This window comes from Pteropus vampyrus, unplaced genomic scaffold, assembly GCF_000151845.1.
Source record: "Pteropus vampyrus isolate Shadow unplaced genomic scaffold, Pvam_2.0 Scaffold187, whole genome shotgun sequence".
NCBI lineage: Eukaryota > Metazoa > Chordata > Mammalia > Chiroptera > Pteropodidae > Pteropus > Pteropus vampyrus.
The window spans coordinates 828,600-840,088 of NW_011888968.1; the positions used below are offsets into that span (position 1 = coordinate 828,600).

Below are 11,489 nucleotides of genomic sequence, written 5' to 3' on the forward strand. Positions count from 1 at the left end.
TTCCTTGTGCCTCCACAATATGGAGGGACAGCTCCCATCCCCTGCCTGAGGGTCCCGTGGGGAGCTGAAGCCGGGGCGTCAGCTGTCCTGGAGCAGCCAATGGCCACCCAGGTGTCTGCTCGGGCCTGGGCGGGCATCCGCTTCGGACGGGGGAGGAGATGCGTGTGTCTCCTCGATGCGTCTGAAGAAGTTGGGCTCCTGGGGCCGGCTGCCACGGGCCCTGGGAAGTGGAGGGACATGGAGGCTGCTCTAGAAGGCGGAGGGGCCAGGCGGATGCCCGGGCGGGGCGGGAGCCAGGCGGCCAGGGGGAGCGACCAGGTGGGGTGAGTGGAGGAAATGCCGTGAGCACAGGGCGGGGTGCAGGAGGGGCCGCCCGGCGGCTGGGCCCAGCTCCTCCCTGCTCCCCGTGCATGGGGAGCCCTGGGGTCCCAGGATAGGGGTCCTGGCCTAGGGCCTCTCGGTGTCAGTGGAGATGGCACTTGCGAGGTCAGGGCTTGTGGGGTTCGGGGGCCAGCAGAGGGCTTCCCTGTGCCCGCTGTAGGGTGGAGAGTGTGTGGGTTTGGCAGCCTCCCAGCTGCCCCCTCCCTCGGTGTGGCCAGCCGCCCCAAAGCCCCCCTCCCCAAGTATGGGTGCCCTTGGTGCAGGGGTCCTGCCTGGAGGGGGGACGGGGCCTACCGTGGGCTCAGGGCGTATGTGCCCTTGCGGTGCAAGCCGTGGCCGGCACGGATGGCGAACCAGAGGAAGGAGCTGAGCAGCGTGGCGTACACCTGGGGGGCAGCAGCCCCTGCGCCAGCAGCTCTGGGGCGGGGGGCACGCCTCCCCAGGTTCCCGGCCATCTGGGGAAGGGAGAAAGGCGGGAACCCCCTCCGCCCAGGCTGGCTCCCCGGGGTCAGCCCGGTGCAGAGCTCTGTCCAGGGCTGCCCGGCCTCGCCCTTCCAGCGGGGGTGGGGACTCGGCGGGGCGGGCAGGGAGGTGGGGAAGGGGCCGTGGGCATACCATGGACGCGAGGCCAGCGCCGGTCAGGGCAGACGTGATGTGTCTGTGTGTCCTCAGGAAGCTCCTGATGGCTTGCAGACAGTCCTGGGCAGAGGGCAGTGTGAGGCCACCCGCCCTGCCCGGTCCTCCCTGCCGGGGCGTGGACCAGCATGCCACCCGGGGGAGGGGGTGCGGCACACCCCGGAACAACCACGCAGAGCTCTGGGAACGGCATTGCAAGCTAGCACGATGGAGCCGGGCTGAATGAGGGGCCGCTGGCCAGGGGCCAGCAGGCACCTTCCCTCAGGCAGGGCTGAGCTGCCCGTGTCGGGTCATGTGTCCTGGTCCCCAGCACCTGTCCAGCACCGGGCTCAGCGCCTGGGCGAGGAGAGGCAGGGCAGGCAACTGGCCAGTGGAGGGGCATGCCGGGGTCCTGGCTGCACGCCACGTTTCCCGTGTCTCCCCAGGGCTCCGCATCCACAGAGGAGGAGGGGTAACCCCCACCTCCGAACCTCTCAGGGGGTGCATTTGGTTTTGCGGAAAGACATTGGCCTTTGGGGGCATGCTGGGGGAGGCTGCACAGAGGGACGCTGGGGTGCGGCTCTGAAGGCCTGGATGGGGACGGAGGGGGGCTGGCTTAGTGGCTGTCTGTCCATCTGCCCACAAGTTCACTCGACAGCGTCCGGGCCCTCAGGCCTCCCTGCTGTGCTCGGACCAGTCTGGCCCACACTTGGCTCCCGAGGCAGCTGGCACTCTGGTTTATCCCAGCTAAGGGACAGCCCAGGAGCCCCGGACGCCGCCCTGCCGTCCAGCCCGTGGGAACACGGGCCTGGTCGCCCGGTCCCTCCACGTGGCCCCACTTCCTCTTGGAAGGCAGTCCGGGGCAGACCACTGTCCAGGGTATCATCCCCGTCCGCCTCCCCCCAGCCTCCCCCAAGGCGGCTCGGCAGATGGCCCCGTGTGCCCAGCCTCCCGTGCTGGCCTTACGTCCCCACCCGGGAGACCTTCACAGTTGGCCGCCCAGAGGTGCCCACAGGGACCAGGTCCTCTTCCTCGCTTTGCCTGTGGGACCTGAGGCCTCGCCCTGGGTGGCAGGAACCGGCCTCCGCGGCCCTCGGCCCCCTCCCCAGCACGAAGCCTTCTGGGGCCCACGGTGCAGTGTTGGCCGCGTCCCTCCCTGGGCCTTGTGCCATTTGCGCCCTCTTGTTTGTTTCTTGGAGGGCGGCCAGGAGCCTGAGAGATAGGGGTGGGTTTGTTTCCCGGACAGCGGGGGCAGGGGAGCAGGGAGGCTGGTGGGGGTGCCGGAGGGAGGGGGTGCCAGGTCCCTCTCTAGGGCCTTAGAGAAGAGGGGGCTTCCTGCCTGTGGTGTCACTGGCCCAGGCTGACGCTCCAGTCCCCGGCTCCCTCTGTGGAATGTTCTCCGACTCCTGGAGTGGGGTGGGGGGGGACCCTCGGGACGCCTGCTCCCCTCCATCCTCCACCCGCCACCGGAGCTGACCGCTCCTGTTCTCTGGGCCCTGGCCAGTGATCACCGCTGTCTGTGTCTCACCCACCCCTGCGCTTCCAAGGGCCGAGTCTCAGTGCCTGGCCTCGGGCGGCACCCAGGCCAGGAGTCGAAGGCGTGAGTGCAGTGTGGGGCCTGCGTCCAGCCTGGAGAAGGACCTGGCCTGGGTCGGGGTCAGGTCAGCCTCACCCGGCTCAGCCTCTGCCCCCCGAATCCCCCGCCCCGGGCCCGGGCCCCTAACCTGTCTCGCGGCCTCCTCCCCGTGACACAGCTCGGCCTGCCCACCGCCCAGGGGGCCGGAAGGGTCACTCCTCCCACAGCACTGGAACTGCAAGCACAGGGGGGCCGTCTGCTCTCAGATCCCCAGGTCCCCGCCGGACAGCTGGGGAGACCGAGGCGCGAAGGAGCCGAATGACGACGTGGGGTCCGGCAGAGCCGGGGGCCCCTCAGAGGCCAGGACTGGGGCTCTGTGGGGCCCCGGGCCCTCCCTGCCCGCCCAGTGGGCTTCCTCGGAAAGGAGGGCCGACGGCCTCAGGCAGCAAGGCCACTGCAGCCGCCCGCCTGCCGGGGCCAGGGCGGCCCACGGGCTGCGACCCCCGCGGTCACCGGGCCCTGCTGGGGGCTGTGCGGTCAGCGCCTCGCCGTGCTCAGTCGTTTTGGACAGTGGGCGTCTCTTTCGCTCGGGGCCCCGTGCACTCGTAGCGGGTCCTGTCCAGGGCAGACGGAGGAGGACCGGAGCTCTTTCCGCCCTACCCGGGGGCTTGGATGACCTGCGTCCTGGGGGTCCTGGGCCCTGGCCGGCTGACCCTGAGGGTCACCCCGTGCCCATTTCCTGGATCACGGGCCATTGGGGCAGGCTGACGGGCCCGGAGCCGCCCAGCGATGGGGAGGCCTGCTGTGCACGCTCACCGTGTCCTGGATGGCCACCAGCTCCTGCCGCCGGGTGCCCGAGTAGCCTTTCACCGCCTGGTCATACACCAGGTCATAGACGTCCAACACGGCGTCTTCCACCTGCACCAAGAGTCCCCGTGAAGCCCCCTCCTTCTGCCGAGAGGTGGAGCCCGGGTCCCCCGCTGTTGCCGCCCCTGCTCCCCAGGGGTTCCTGCGGGATAAGCCTGAGAGCCCAGGTCTGGCCCCGTGGAGCGAGGAGGGCCGGCCGAGGGACGCGTCCGCCTGCTTCTCTCTAGGAGCCGCAGTGGGGCCCGCAAAGCCGACAGCCAGGCTGTTACGGCTCATGCTGGGACAGGGCATAGCTCCCCAGTGACACGCTCGGTGTTTTTGGAGGGTTCCAGAAAGCTCGCACAGCTGGGCTCTGGGCAAGGCGTTTGTCTGGGGCAGCTGCGGGCACCCAGCGCCAGCTCCAGGCAGACAAAGCCCCTCGGGGCAGATGACGGGGGAGGGGCATCAAGCTACAGGGGCCTGGCTGGGCCCCACCTCACTCCGCGCCCGTCGCCCGGACCCCATGGCCTCTGCCCGCCTCCACACCCCTTTCCGTGCCTTCGCTCATGCTGCCTTCCCGGACCACGGTGCCACGTTACCCCTTCAGACAAATGGGCATCTCGCCTCCTCTAGGAAGCCCTCTGTGACTGCTCCTGGCAGAGAGGCATCCCCGAGCTCCCCGCCCTCTGGTGCCTCCCTCCCCACCCTCCACAGCTGACAGCTAGGACACGCTGATGGGCGCTCAGGGGTGCCCCAAAAGCTGGTGCCCCATGCCTGCTCTGGCTGCTAACACCCTCCTTGGGAAAGGAAGGCCAACCTGCAGAACCCGGGGGCAGGCAGCAGGTGGGCGGTGGGGCCGCTTTGACCAGACTGTTCCCAAACCCCCGTGCGCCAGTGGGAGCCCGTGGACTTCCGCCCCCAACGCTGCTCCCATGTGCACCAGCCCCCCGTGGAGACGCCGCTCTGCTAGCCACCCCCAACGTGGCCAGCGGTTTCTTTCTCGCTGTGGGGAGCGGGCAGCACCCCGCGCTGGCGGGCCCGGCTAGCAACCCTGTCTCTGCCCGTTTCCCGAAGATGCATGAGAGGAAGAACAGCCAGGCCGCGGCGTCCTTGTCGGAGGAGGCCCGGGGTCAGTGGGGCAGCTGGCCGTGACGAGGAGGCCAGCTCCGACCGCCCCTCCTGGTTCCATCCCTACCCCCAACTCCTCTGCTCCCCACACTACGGCCCTGGGGCCTCCGGGACGAGCTGTCGTCGTGACGTTGGCAGTGAGGCTGATGCTCGGGATGACGCTCGCGGTGGCCGAGCTGTGCGCGTCTGCCTCCCTGTCCCCAGAAGCCAAGCCACGCTCCCTGCCCACGGGCCCCGCGTCCGGCCGTGGAGGCCAGGTGGGACCCCCCTTGCTGGCCCGGACGTCTAGGTGGCGCCCCACCGTCATCTGCACCCTGTCACCGGGTTCAGGGGCGCTGAAGGAGTTGGAGGCCGGTGTTTCTCCATGGGAAAACCGGGGTACACCAGGTGGTCTTGGAAGCTCCAGGGCCCGGACACCGGAGTGCTCCCTGCCCTGCTCCTTAAGCCTTGCCATCCAGAGCTCCAGGAGAGCCCCCTCAAGATGGGGGTGACCCTCAGGAGGATGGGGGACCCTCCTCAGGATGGGGGTTCCCGGGCTGCTAAACGCTTGTTCCCTGGACAGTGCACATCTCAGATACCTGTACAGACCAGGTGCCTGGGGAGTCCACACCCCCATCCCTGGCCTCCCACCTAGCGACTCTCTGGCCCACGCCCCACCCCTACTGCCCGCTAAACCTGCCTGCATGGCTCCGGGGGTGGCCTGTGGTGGCCAGGTGGTCTGCATACCAGCCCTTTAGGCCAGAGGGCCAGCTCCGACCTGAGCCCAGAAGGCGGCCTGGCTGGACAGTCGGGGAGGGAAGCGGCCGGCCTCGAGGCGGGGTAGGGGTGGGGGGCAGATGGCTGGGAGCTGTGAGGACAGTGGCCTATTAGCAATTCTCCGCAGGCTGCACTTAGTCCCTGCATGAATTATTAAGCGAGCCGGGCCATTCATTCACTCCTGGGCCAGTCTGGGGACGAAGGGAGCTGTGGCAGTGGCTCTTGGGCTGCGGCAGGCGTGTAATTAATAGCTCTCATTCTGTATTCATGGCACAGCCACCAGGCCACCACACTGCCGGCCAGCTCCAGCTTCGGGGTGACTGCCAGGTCCCGAGGGAGCCCGCATCCCAGGGGAGTGGCAGCTGGAAAACCCTGTGAGCAGTGGGGACAGCAGGGCCTCCCCGCCTCCCGGCCTCCTCCGCCCCCGACGCCCTCCGGGGTCTGCAGCCTGGCTTCCAGTCCCTGTCCTCCCCTGTCCTCAGGCCTCCCACCTGTAGGGTGGCCCTGACGAGCTGTCCTGACCCCGTATTTCGGCATATCTTAGGGGTTCCCTGTGGGGAAACATGCAGGGGGGCCATGGGGTGAACAGGCCTGGCTGGGCTCCCGCAGGACCTCGTGGAACAAAGGAGCTGAGCTGGATCTGCTCTGCCCACCTCCCTGGATGGAGAGCTAGGCCTGCCCCGGCTGCACGTGCCCGGGCTCTGGCACCGAGCACCGTCTCGTGCAAGCCGAGGACAGCGCCACGCTGTCCCGCGAGGTGGGTGTGTGCCCCGGGCTCCGGCTGCTCGCTGCTGGCGGGCCCCACTGAAACCTCGCGTGCGCTGGTTCATCTGCCACCGCGAAGCAGCCCTCTGGGGTCGGGGGGACGCCCCCCTGGGAGACGCGGAAACAGGCACAGGAAGGTCACCTGAGAGGCTGACCTGATCCTCAAAGCCAGGGCCACTTCGCCCGGCCGCCTCGTGCCCATGGACCTGGCCATGTACGTGGCCACCCCAGAAGGCAAATGGGGTCCACCAGACCGGGGCCCGGGGTCAGGCCAGGCCCCAAGAAGTGACCCTGAGGGCCAGTGGGAACACGGACGGGATGAGGATACTTCTTGAGGGGGACGGCGGCAGAGGTTGGGACAGGGAGAGGCTCAGCAGAGAGCCATCAGCTTTCGGCCCCTCTCGTTCTTGGAGCGGGGGCCCCAGCTGCACGGTGGCCTGTGGCCCCTGCACAGTGTCCCCTGCAGCACCCCAGACCTCGGGCTCAGAGCTATAAACACACAGTGTGAGAGGAGGGAAGACGGGTGGGCGGCAGCCGCCCCCAGACGGCTACAGGGGGCCCCAGGGCACCCCGGAGGCTGTCTGGACTGGGACCACCCACGCCGTGACCCAGGCCGGTGCTGGGGCCTGGGTCACGGGAGGCCGCCTCGGGGGCTGCAAGCCCCTCTGTGAGTCTCAGGAAATGTCCTTTTTCCCATCTGGTGGGTGACCCCGAATGATGCCGGGGTGGTGGGTGGTCCCCTCGAGTGGAGAAGGGAAAAGAGGCATTGGCCCACCACAAGGAGCCCTGGCTGGTGGACCGGGGCCCCCCTCCCTGGTTCTGCCAGGGAGACCTTGTCCCCGACCTGGCCTGAGTCCCTCCATCTGCACACCAAGGGGATGACTGCCACTCCTAAGGGCCTGGCCACTCGGCCTCACCCACTCCAAGGGGCACTTGCGAGAGAAGCTGGGCCCGTGGTCGAGGGTGGGGACAGCAAGGACCAGCGAGGGGTCACGCATCGAACAGCACGAACTCAGCCCAAGAGCCAGCCCGGTCTCCTGGGGTTCTCTGAGCCTCTCCGTCCCGACGTGCGGGGCCAGGGCCGCTGGCGCTCCTGATACCCAGGGCTGAAGTCACGTCTCGAGACCCGCCGTGTGCATGGGTGTCGCCCAGACAGGAAGTCCGCCTCAGCCGGTCAGGCTCCCTGGGCAGGGCCTGGCTGAGCACACGGGAAACTGCAACGCGGAGGGAGGCACAGGGCCGGCTCGGGTCGCGGGACGTCAGGCAGACGGGGCCTGCGGTCCGGGCTCCCCCGTCTCTCTCCGAGGCCCCTCCCTGGCCCCGCGGCCTCTTGGGCTGTGCGGGGGTCTCACCCGGGCTGGGCCCCATCTGTGGAGTTGGGGCTCACCATCTGCTGGGGATGGAGGCGGGGCAGCCTTCCCCTTGCCCCCTCTCTACCAGGGAGCAGCCGGGTCTCAGGGCTGGGCGGCGTTGAGCTTCCCGTGGTGGCCCGAGGCCTGGGCCAAGCCCCGAAACAGACATGCCCACCTTGGGAACAGCCTGCAACCTAGGGGTCCTCTGCAGCCGCCCCACCTGACCTACCAGGGGCTCTGGGGGGGCAGGGGGAGACGCCGGCGCTGGCCAGCCTTGCTCTGCGCCCTGGCCTGGTACTGCGGCCTGGAGCCGCCAGCAGCCCCTTCTCGACCCACCGTTCACTCTCCTGCCTCCACCAGCCTCCAGCCTTGTGTCTGGCTGCTCCATCCAGAACAAAGCGTCCGGGGCGGGGGCCGGCCCTCTCTCTGAGCCTCTCCGTCCCGACGTGCGGGGCCAGGGCCGCTGGCGCTCCTGATACCCAGGGCTGAAGTCACGTCTCGGGACCCGCCGTGTGCATGGGTGTCGCCCAGACAGGAAGTCCGCCTCAGCCGGTCAGGCTCCCTGGGCAGGGCCTGGCTGAGCACACGGGAAACTGCAACGCGGAGGGAGGCACAGGGCCGGCTCGGGTCGCGGGACGTCAGGCAGACGGGGCCTGCGGCCCGGGCTCCCCCGTCTCTCTCCGAGGCCCCTCCCTGGCCCCGCGGCCTCTTGGGCTGTGCGGGGGTCTCACCCAGGCTGGGCCCCATCTGTGGAGTTGGGGCTCACCATCTGCTGGGGATGGAGGCGGGGCAGCCTTCCCCTTGCCCCCTCTCTACCAGGGAGCAGCCGGGTCTCAGGGCTGGGCGGCGTTGAGCTTCCCGTGGTGGCCCGAGGCCTGGGCCAAGCCCCGAAACAGACATGCCCACCTTGGGAACAGCCTGCAACCTAGGGGTCCTCTGCAGCCGCCCCACCTGACCTACCAGGGGCTCTGGGGGGGGCAAGGGGAGACGCCGGCGCTGGCCAGCCTTGCTCTGCGCCCTGGCCTGGTACTGCGGCCTGGAGCCGCCAGCAGCCCCTTCTCGACCCACCGTTCACTCTTCTGCCTCCACCAGCCTCCAGCCTTGTGTCTGGCTGCTCCATCCAGAACAAAGCGTCCGGGGCGGGGGCCGGCCCTCTCTCTGAGCCTCTCGGTCGCCCATCTTCTCTGCCCAGATATGGGGGCCAGGCCTTGGCCTGGGAGGGGGTCAGCTCCACTCATGAAGGTGCCAGACCCACCCCCCCCAAACCAGACAGGCTCCCCGGGGATGTGGCTCTATGTGACTGCACTTCCCAGAGCTGGGGCTCCCCTCCATCCTTAAAAGTGGGACATGAGACTTCTCATGGCCCTGAGCCTCTCAGGACGCCCTGCCGAGGCAGCAAGCACCCGGAGGATGTTGTCCGGCTGGCTGGACAGAAAGACAGACAAAAAAAAAAAATGGATGCCTCCTATGGGGGATCACCCCCACCATTGCCGGGGGCGTCATCACCCGGCCACCCCTGACATGAATGTCCCTGAGAAAGAACCCACACCGCAAGTGGAACCCGTGGAGAGCCCACACCCTGGTCACTCGGCAGCCTGGCCAAGGTCCATGGGCGAGGCCTGGATGCCTGTCCCCTCCGCCCACCCCGCAGACAGGCATCTCTCCTGCCTGGCTGTCTGCATCAGGGGTACACACCCCTTAGTGCATCTGGGAGCTCTGACAGCCTCCCCTCTAACCCTCAGGCTGGTACCCCCGCCAGCTCCCAGGAGCCTTCGTCCCAGCCCGGGAGGGGTGGGGCGGAGGGGTCCTGGTGGAGGGCTGAGGCCTGTCCCTGTGCCCCAGTGGTCCCCGAACACCCACGCTCCCCTCCCCCGGTGACTGGGCTGCTGGCAGGAAGCACAGACCCAGCCTCTCGTCACCCTGCTGGGGCCCTCACCTGGCTGGGCAGGGCGGGACAGGCGCTCACCTGGCTGGGGTTGTGGAACCTCCAGACGGCCACCTGTACCAGGGCACAGAACACCAGCACGAAGCACAGGAAGCCCTGGCAGGGGAGGGGCCGGTCACTCCACGCGGCCTGGCGGGCTCCCCCGGGGGCCGGGCCCGGCCGTGCCCGTGTGGGCCGCTGCCCGAGCCCGCTCCCCCCGCCTGAGGCGGGACCTCGCTCGGCCAGCGCGCCGGCTCCAGCCTCTTTCTCTGGCCCTTTCTGGGACTTCGCCCACCATTGCCGAGTCTGGCTCCAGAGGGCCTGTCAGCGGCAGAGCTGCCCCCTCCCCGGTCCCAGCGAGGCGGGCGGGCCCTGCAGCTGCTTCCTGGAGGGGCGCTGAGCCGGGAAGGGCAGGCAGCACCCTCCCTGGGCCTGAGACGGGGTTGGGGGGTCGGGGGGTGGGAGACCTTCCCCGTGTCCCCGGCACAGGGCGGGCCTCCTGCAGGCCCCCAGCACGGACAGCTGGCTTGGTTTTGTTTTTGAAGCACCTGCTGCGTCGGGGCCGGGCCCCCCGGGGCTGCATCTGACGCCCCAGGTGCTGTGACCCCGGGCGGGGAAGCGCCCTCTCCTCTCCACGCCCTGCTCCGTCCCTGTGGCCCAGCGACCCTGTCCCCTCTCTCAGCACCGTCTGGACCCCGGTAGTGGAGGAGACGGGCCCATCCCCGCACCCCACTGTGCCCTTCTCTCAGTCAGAGGTTCTGAGCTATTGAGAACCCCTTCGCAGAGGGCCCCTCCCCCGGAAAACGCACACAGGCCCCAACGCTCTTTGTGGGCGTTTCAGAGGGTCCTCACAGACCCCAACCCGGCCAGCGTGCCGCCCTGGCTCTGGGCAGTCACTCCAGCCTCTGGCCACACAACCCGCCTCCTCCCTGCCCTACAGGCTTGATGACTCGGCCAACAGGTCATTCCCCATCCTGGGACTGTCTGCAGCCTGGGCAGGCTGCACCCAGCTCTCCCTCCCCAGCCTGGCTCAGGGTGACACCCAGGAGAGCGGATGACCAACGAAATGGAGAGACGCCTGCAGACGTGACAGACACACGGACAGCGGCTGGGCCTGGCAGGGGCGAGGAAACCGTCCACGCCGGGGGCTGGACGACGCTGGGAAAGAGCGGGCCCCCCACCAGCCCCAAACGCGGCGCTGGCGCGGGCCTCCTCACCCCGCTCCCAAGCAGCAGCCCCCTTCTTCCCGAGCCCCTCCTGGGTGGGGGGTCTGCAGGCCTGTCTCAGGATGGCCTGGTCAGTGCCTCCTGCTGCCCGCCACCCCTCTTCCTCCCTCTCTGCCCCCTCCTTCCCCTCCCCCTCCCTCTCCCGCCCCCTTCCTCCACCCCGCCCCCCGCTGGCTGAGGGCCACACTTCCCATCTGGAAGTCATCGCTCAAGGCTGCCTCCCAGGCTGGGGGCCCTAAGCCAGCTCCGGGGACCAGTGCGTTCAGACACCATTTCATGCCTCAGCAGAGAGCTCAACTCTCTGTCTCCCAGGCGGCCGGCTCTCCCTCCACCCGGCCGAGGGGTCAGAGGGGTCGTGGGATGGGGTTGGCCCCGAGCCTCCGCAGGGCTCAGGCCGCTGGGTGCAGCCAGGCCCAGCCTTGGCCGGTGTCTTTCTCCTCCTTCTAAATACAAACACGTAAATAAATCGAAATGGCTTCCTCCGGCCACCGTTGCTAGCGCTCAACCCGGCCAGCTTGTTCATTTCCTGTGCGGGAGGCCGGTTTGGGGAGAGGCTGAGGGGGGGGGCAGGAGGGGGGACAGCTGAGCGCCAGTCACGGTGGGGAACCTCCCCCTCCCAGCCTCCTCACATGTGCTCACACACGAGGACACACGCACACAGGCGTGCCAGCTACAACACACACACGCACACACACAGCTCAGCGAGCAGGCGTCTGCAAGCCAGGCCACCCGGCATCCCGCAGGGGCCGTGGGCGGGGACTGGGGTGCAGCAGGCGGTTCTCACAGCCTGCCCCAGGTGTTCCGTGACCCCAGGGCTGGGCAGTGGTCAGGGGAGCTGGGGACACCCTGGTGCCATAACTGGCCTGAGCCCAGAGGCCAAGCCCGGACGAGAGAACAGGCGCCCCCTGGTGTCCGATGCC

The 11,489-nt window shown here is 68.9% G+C and overlaps 1 protein-coding gene across 1 annotated transcript in view; it reads right to left on the reverse strand.

Moving 5' to 3' along the window:
* Window positions 1–6: 6 nt before the first annotated feature.
* The window catches only part of TSPAN32 (tetraspanin 32), a 15,370-nt gene continuing 3,887 nt past the window's right edge, over window positions 7–11,489 (reverse strand). The window contains exons 4-9 of the mRNA XM_011371306.1: window positions 9,386–9,460; window positions 3,389–3,490; window positions 2,721–2,807; window positions 997–1,080; window positions 676–767; window positions 7–220 (exon numbers count right to left, since the gene is read on the reverse strand). Of these exons, the coding sequence (XP_011369608.1) occupies window positions 79–220; window positions 676–767; window positions 997–1,080; window positions 2,721–2,807; window positions 3,389–3,490; window positions 9,386–9,460 (582 nt within the window). The 3' untranslated portion in view covers window positions 7–78. The remainder of the gene's footprint in view (window positions 221–675; window positions 768–996; window positions 1,081–2,720; window positions 2,808–3,388; window positions 3,491–9,385; window positions 9,461–11,489) is intronic.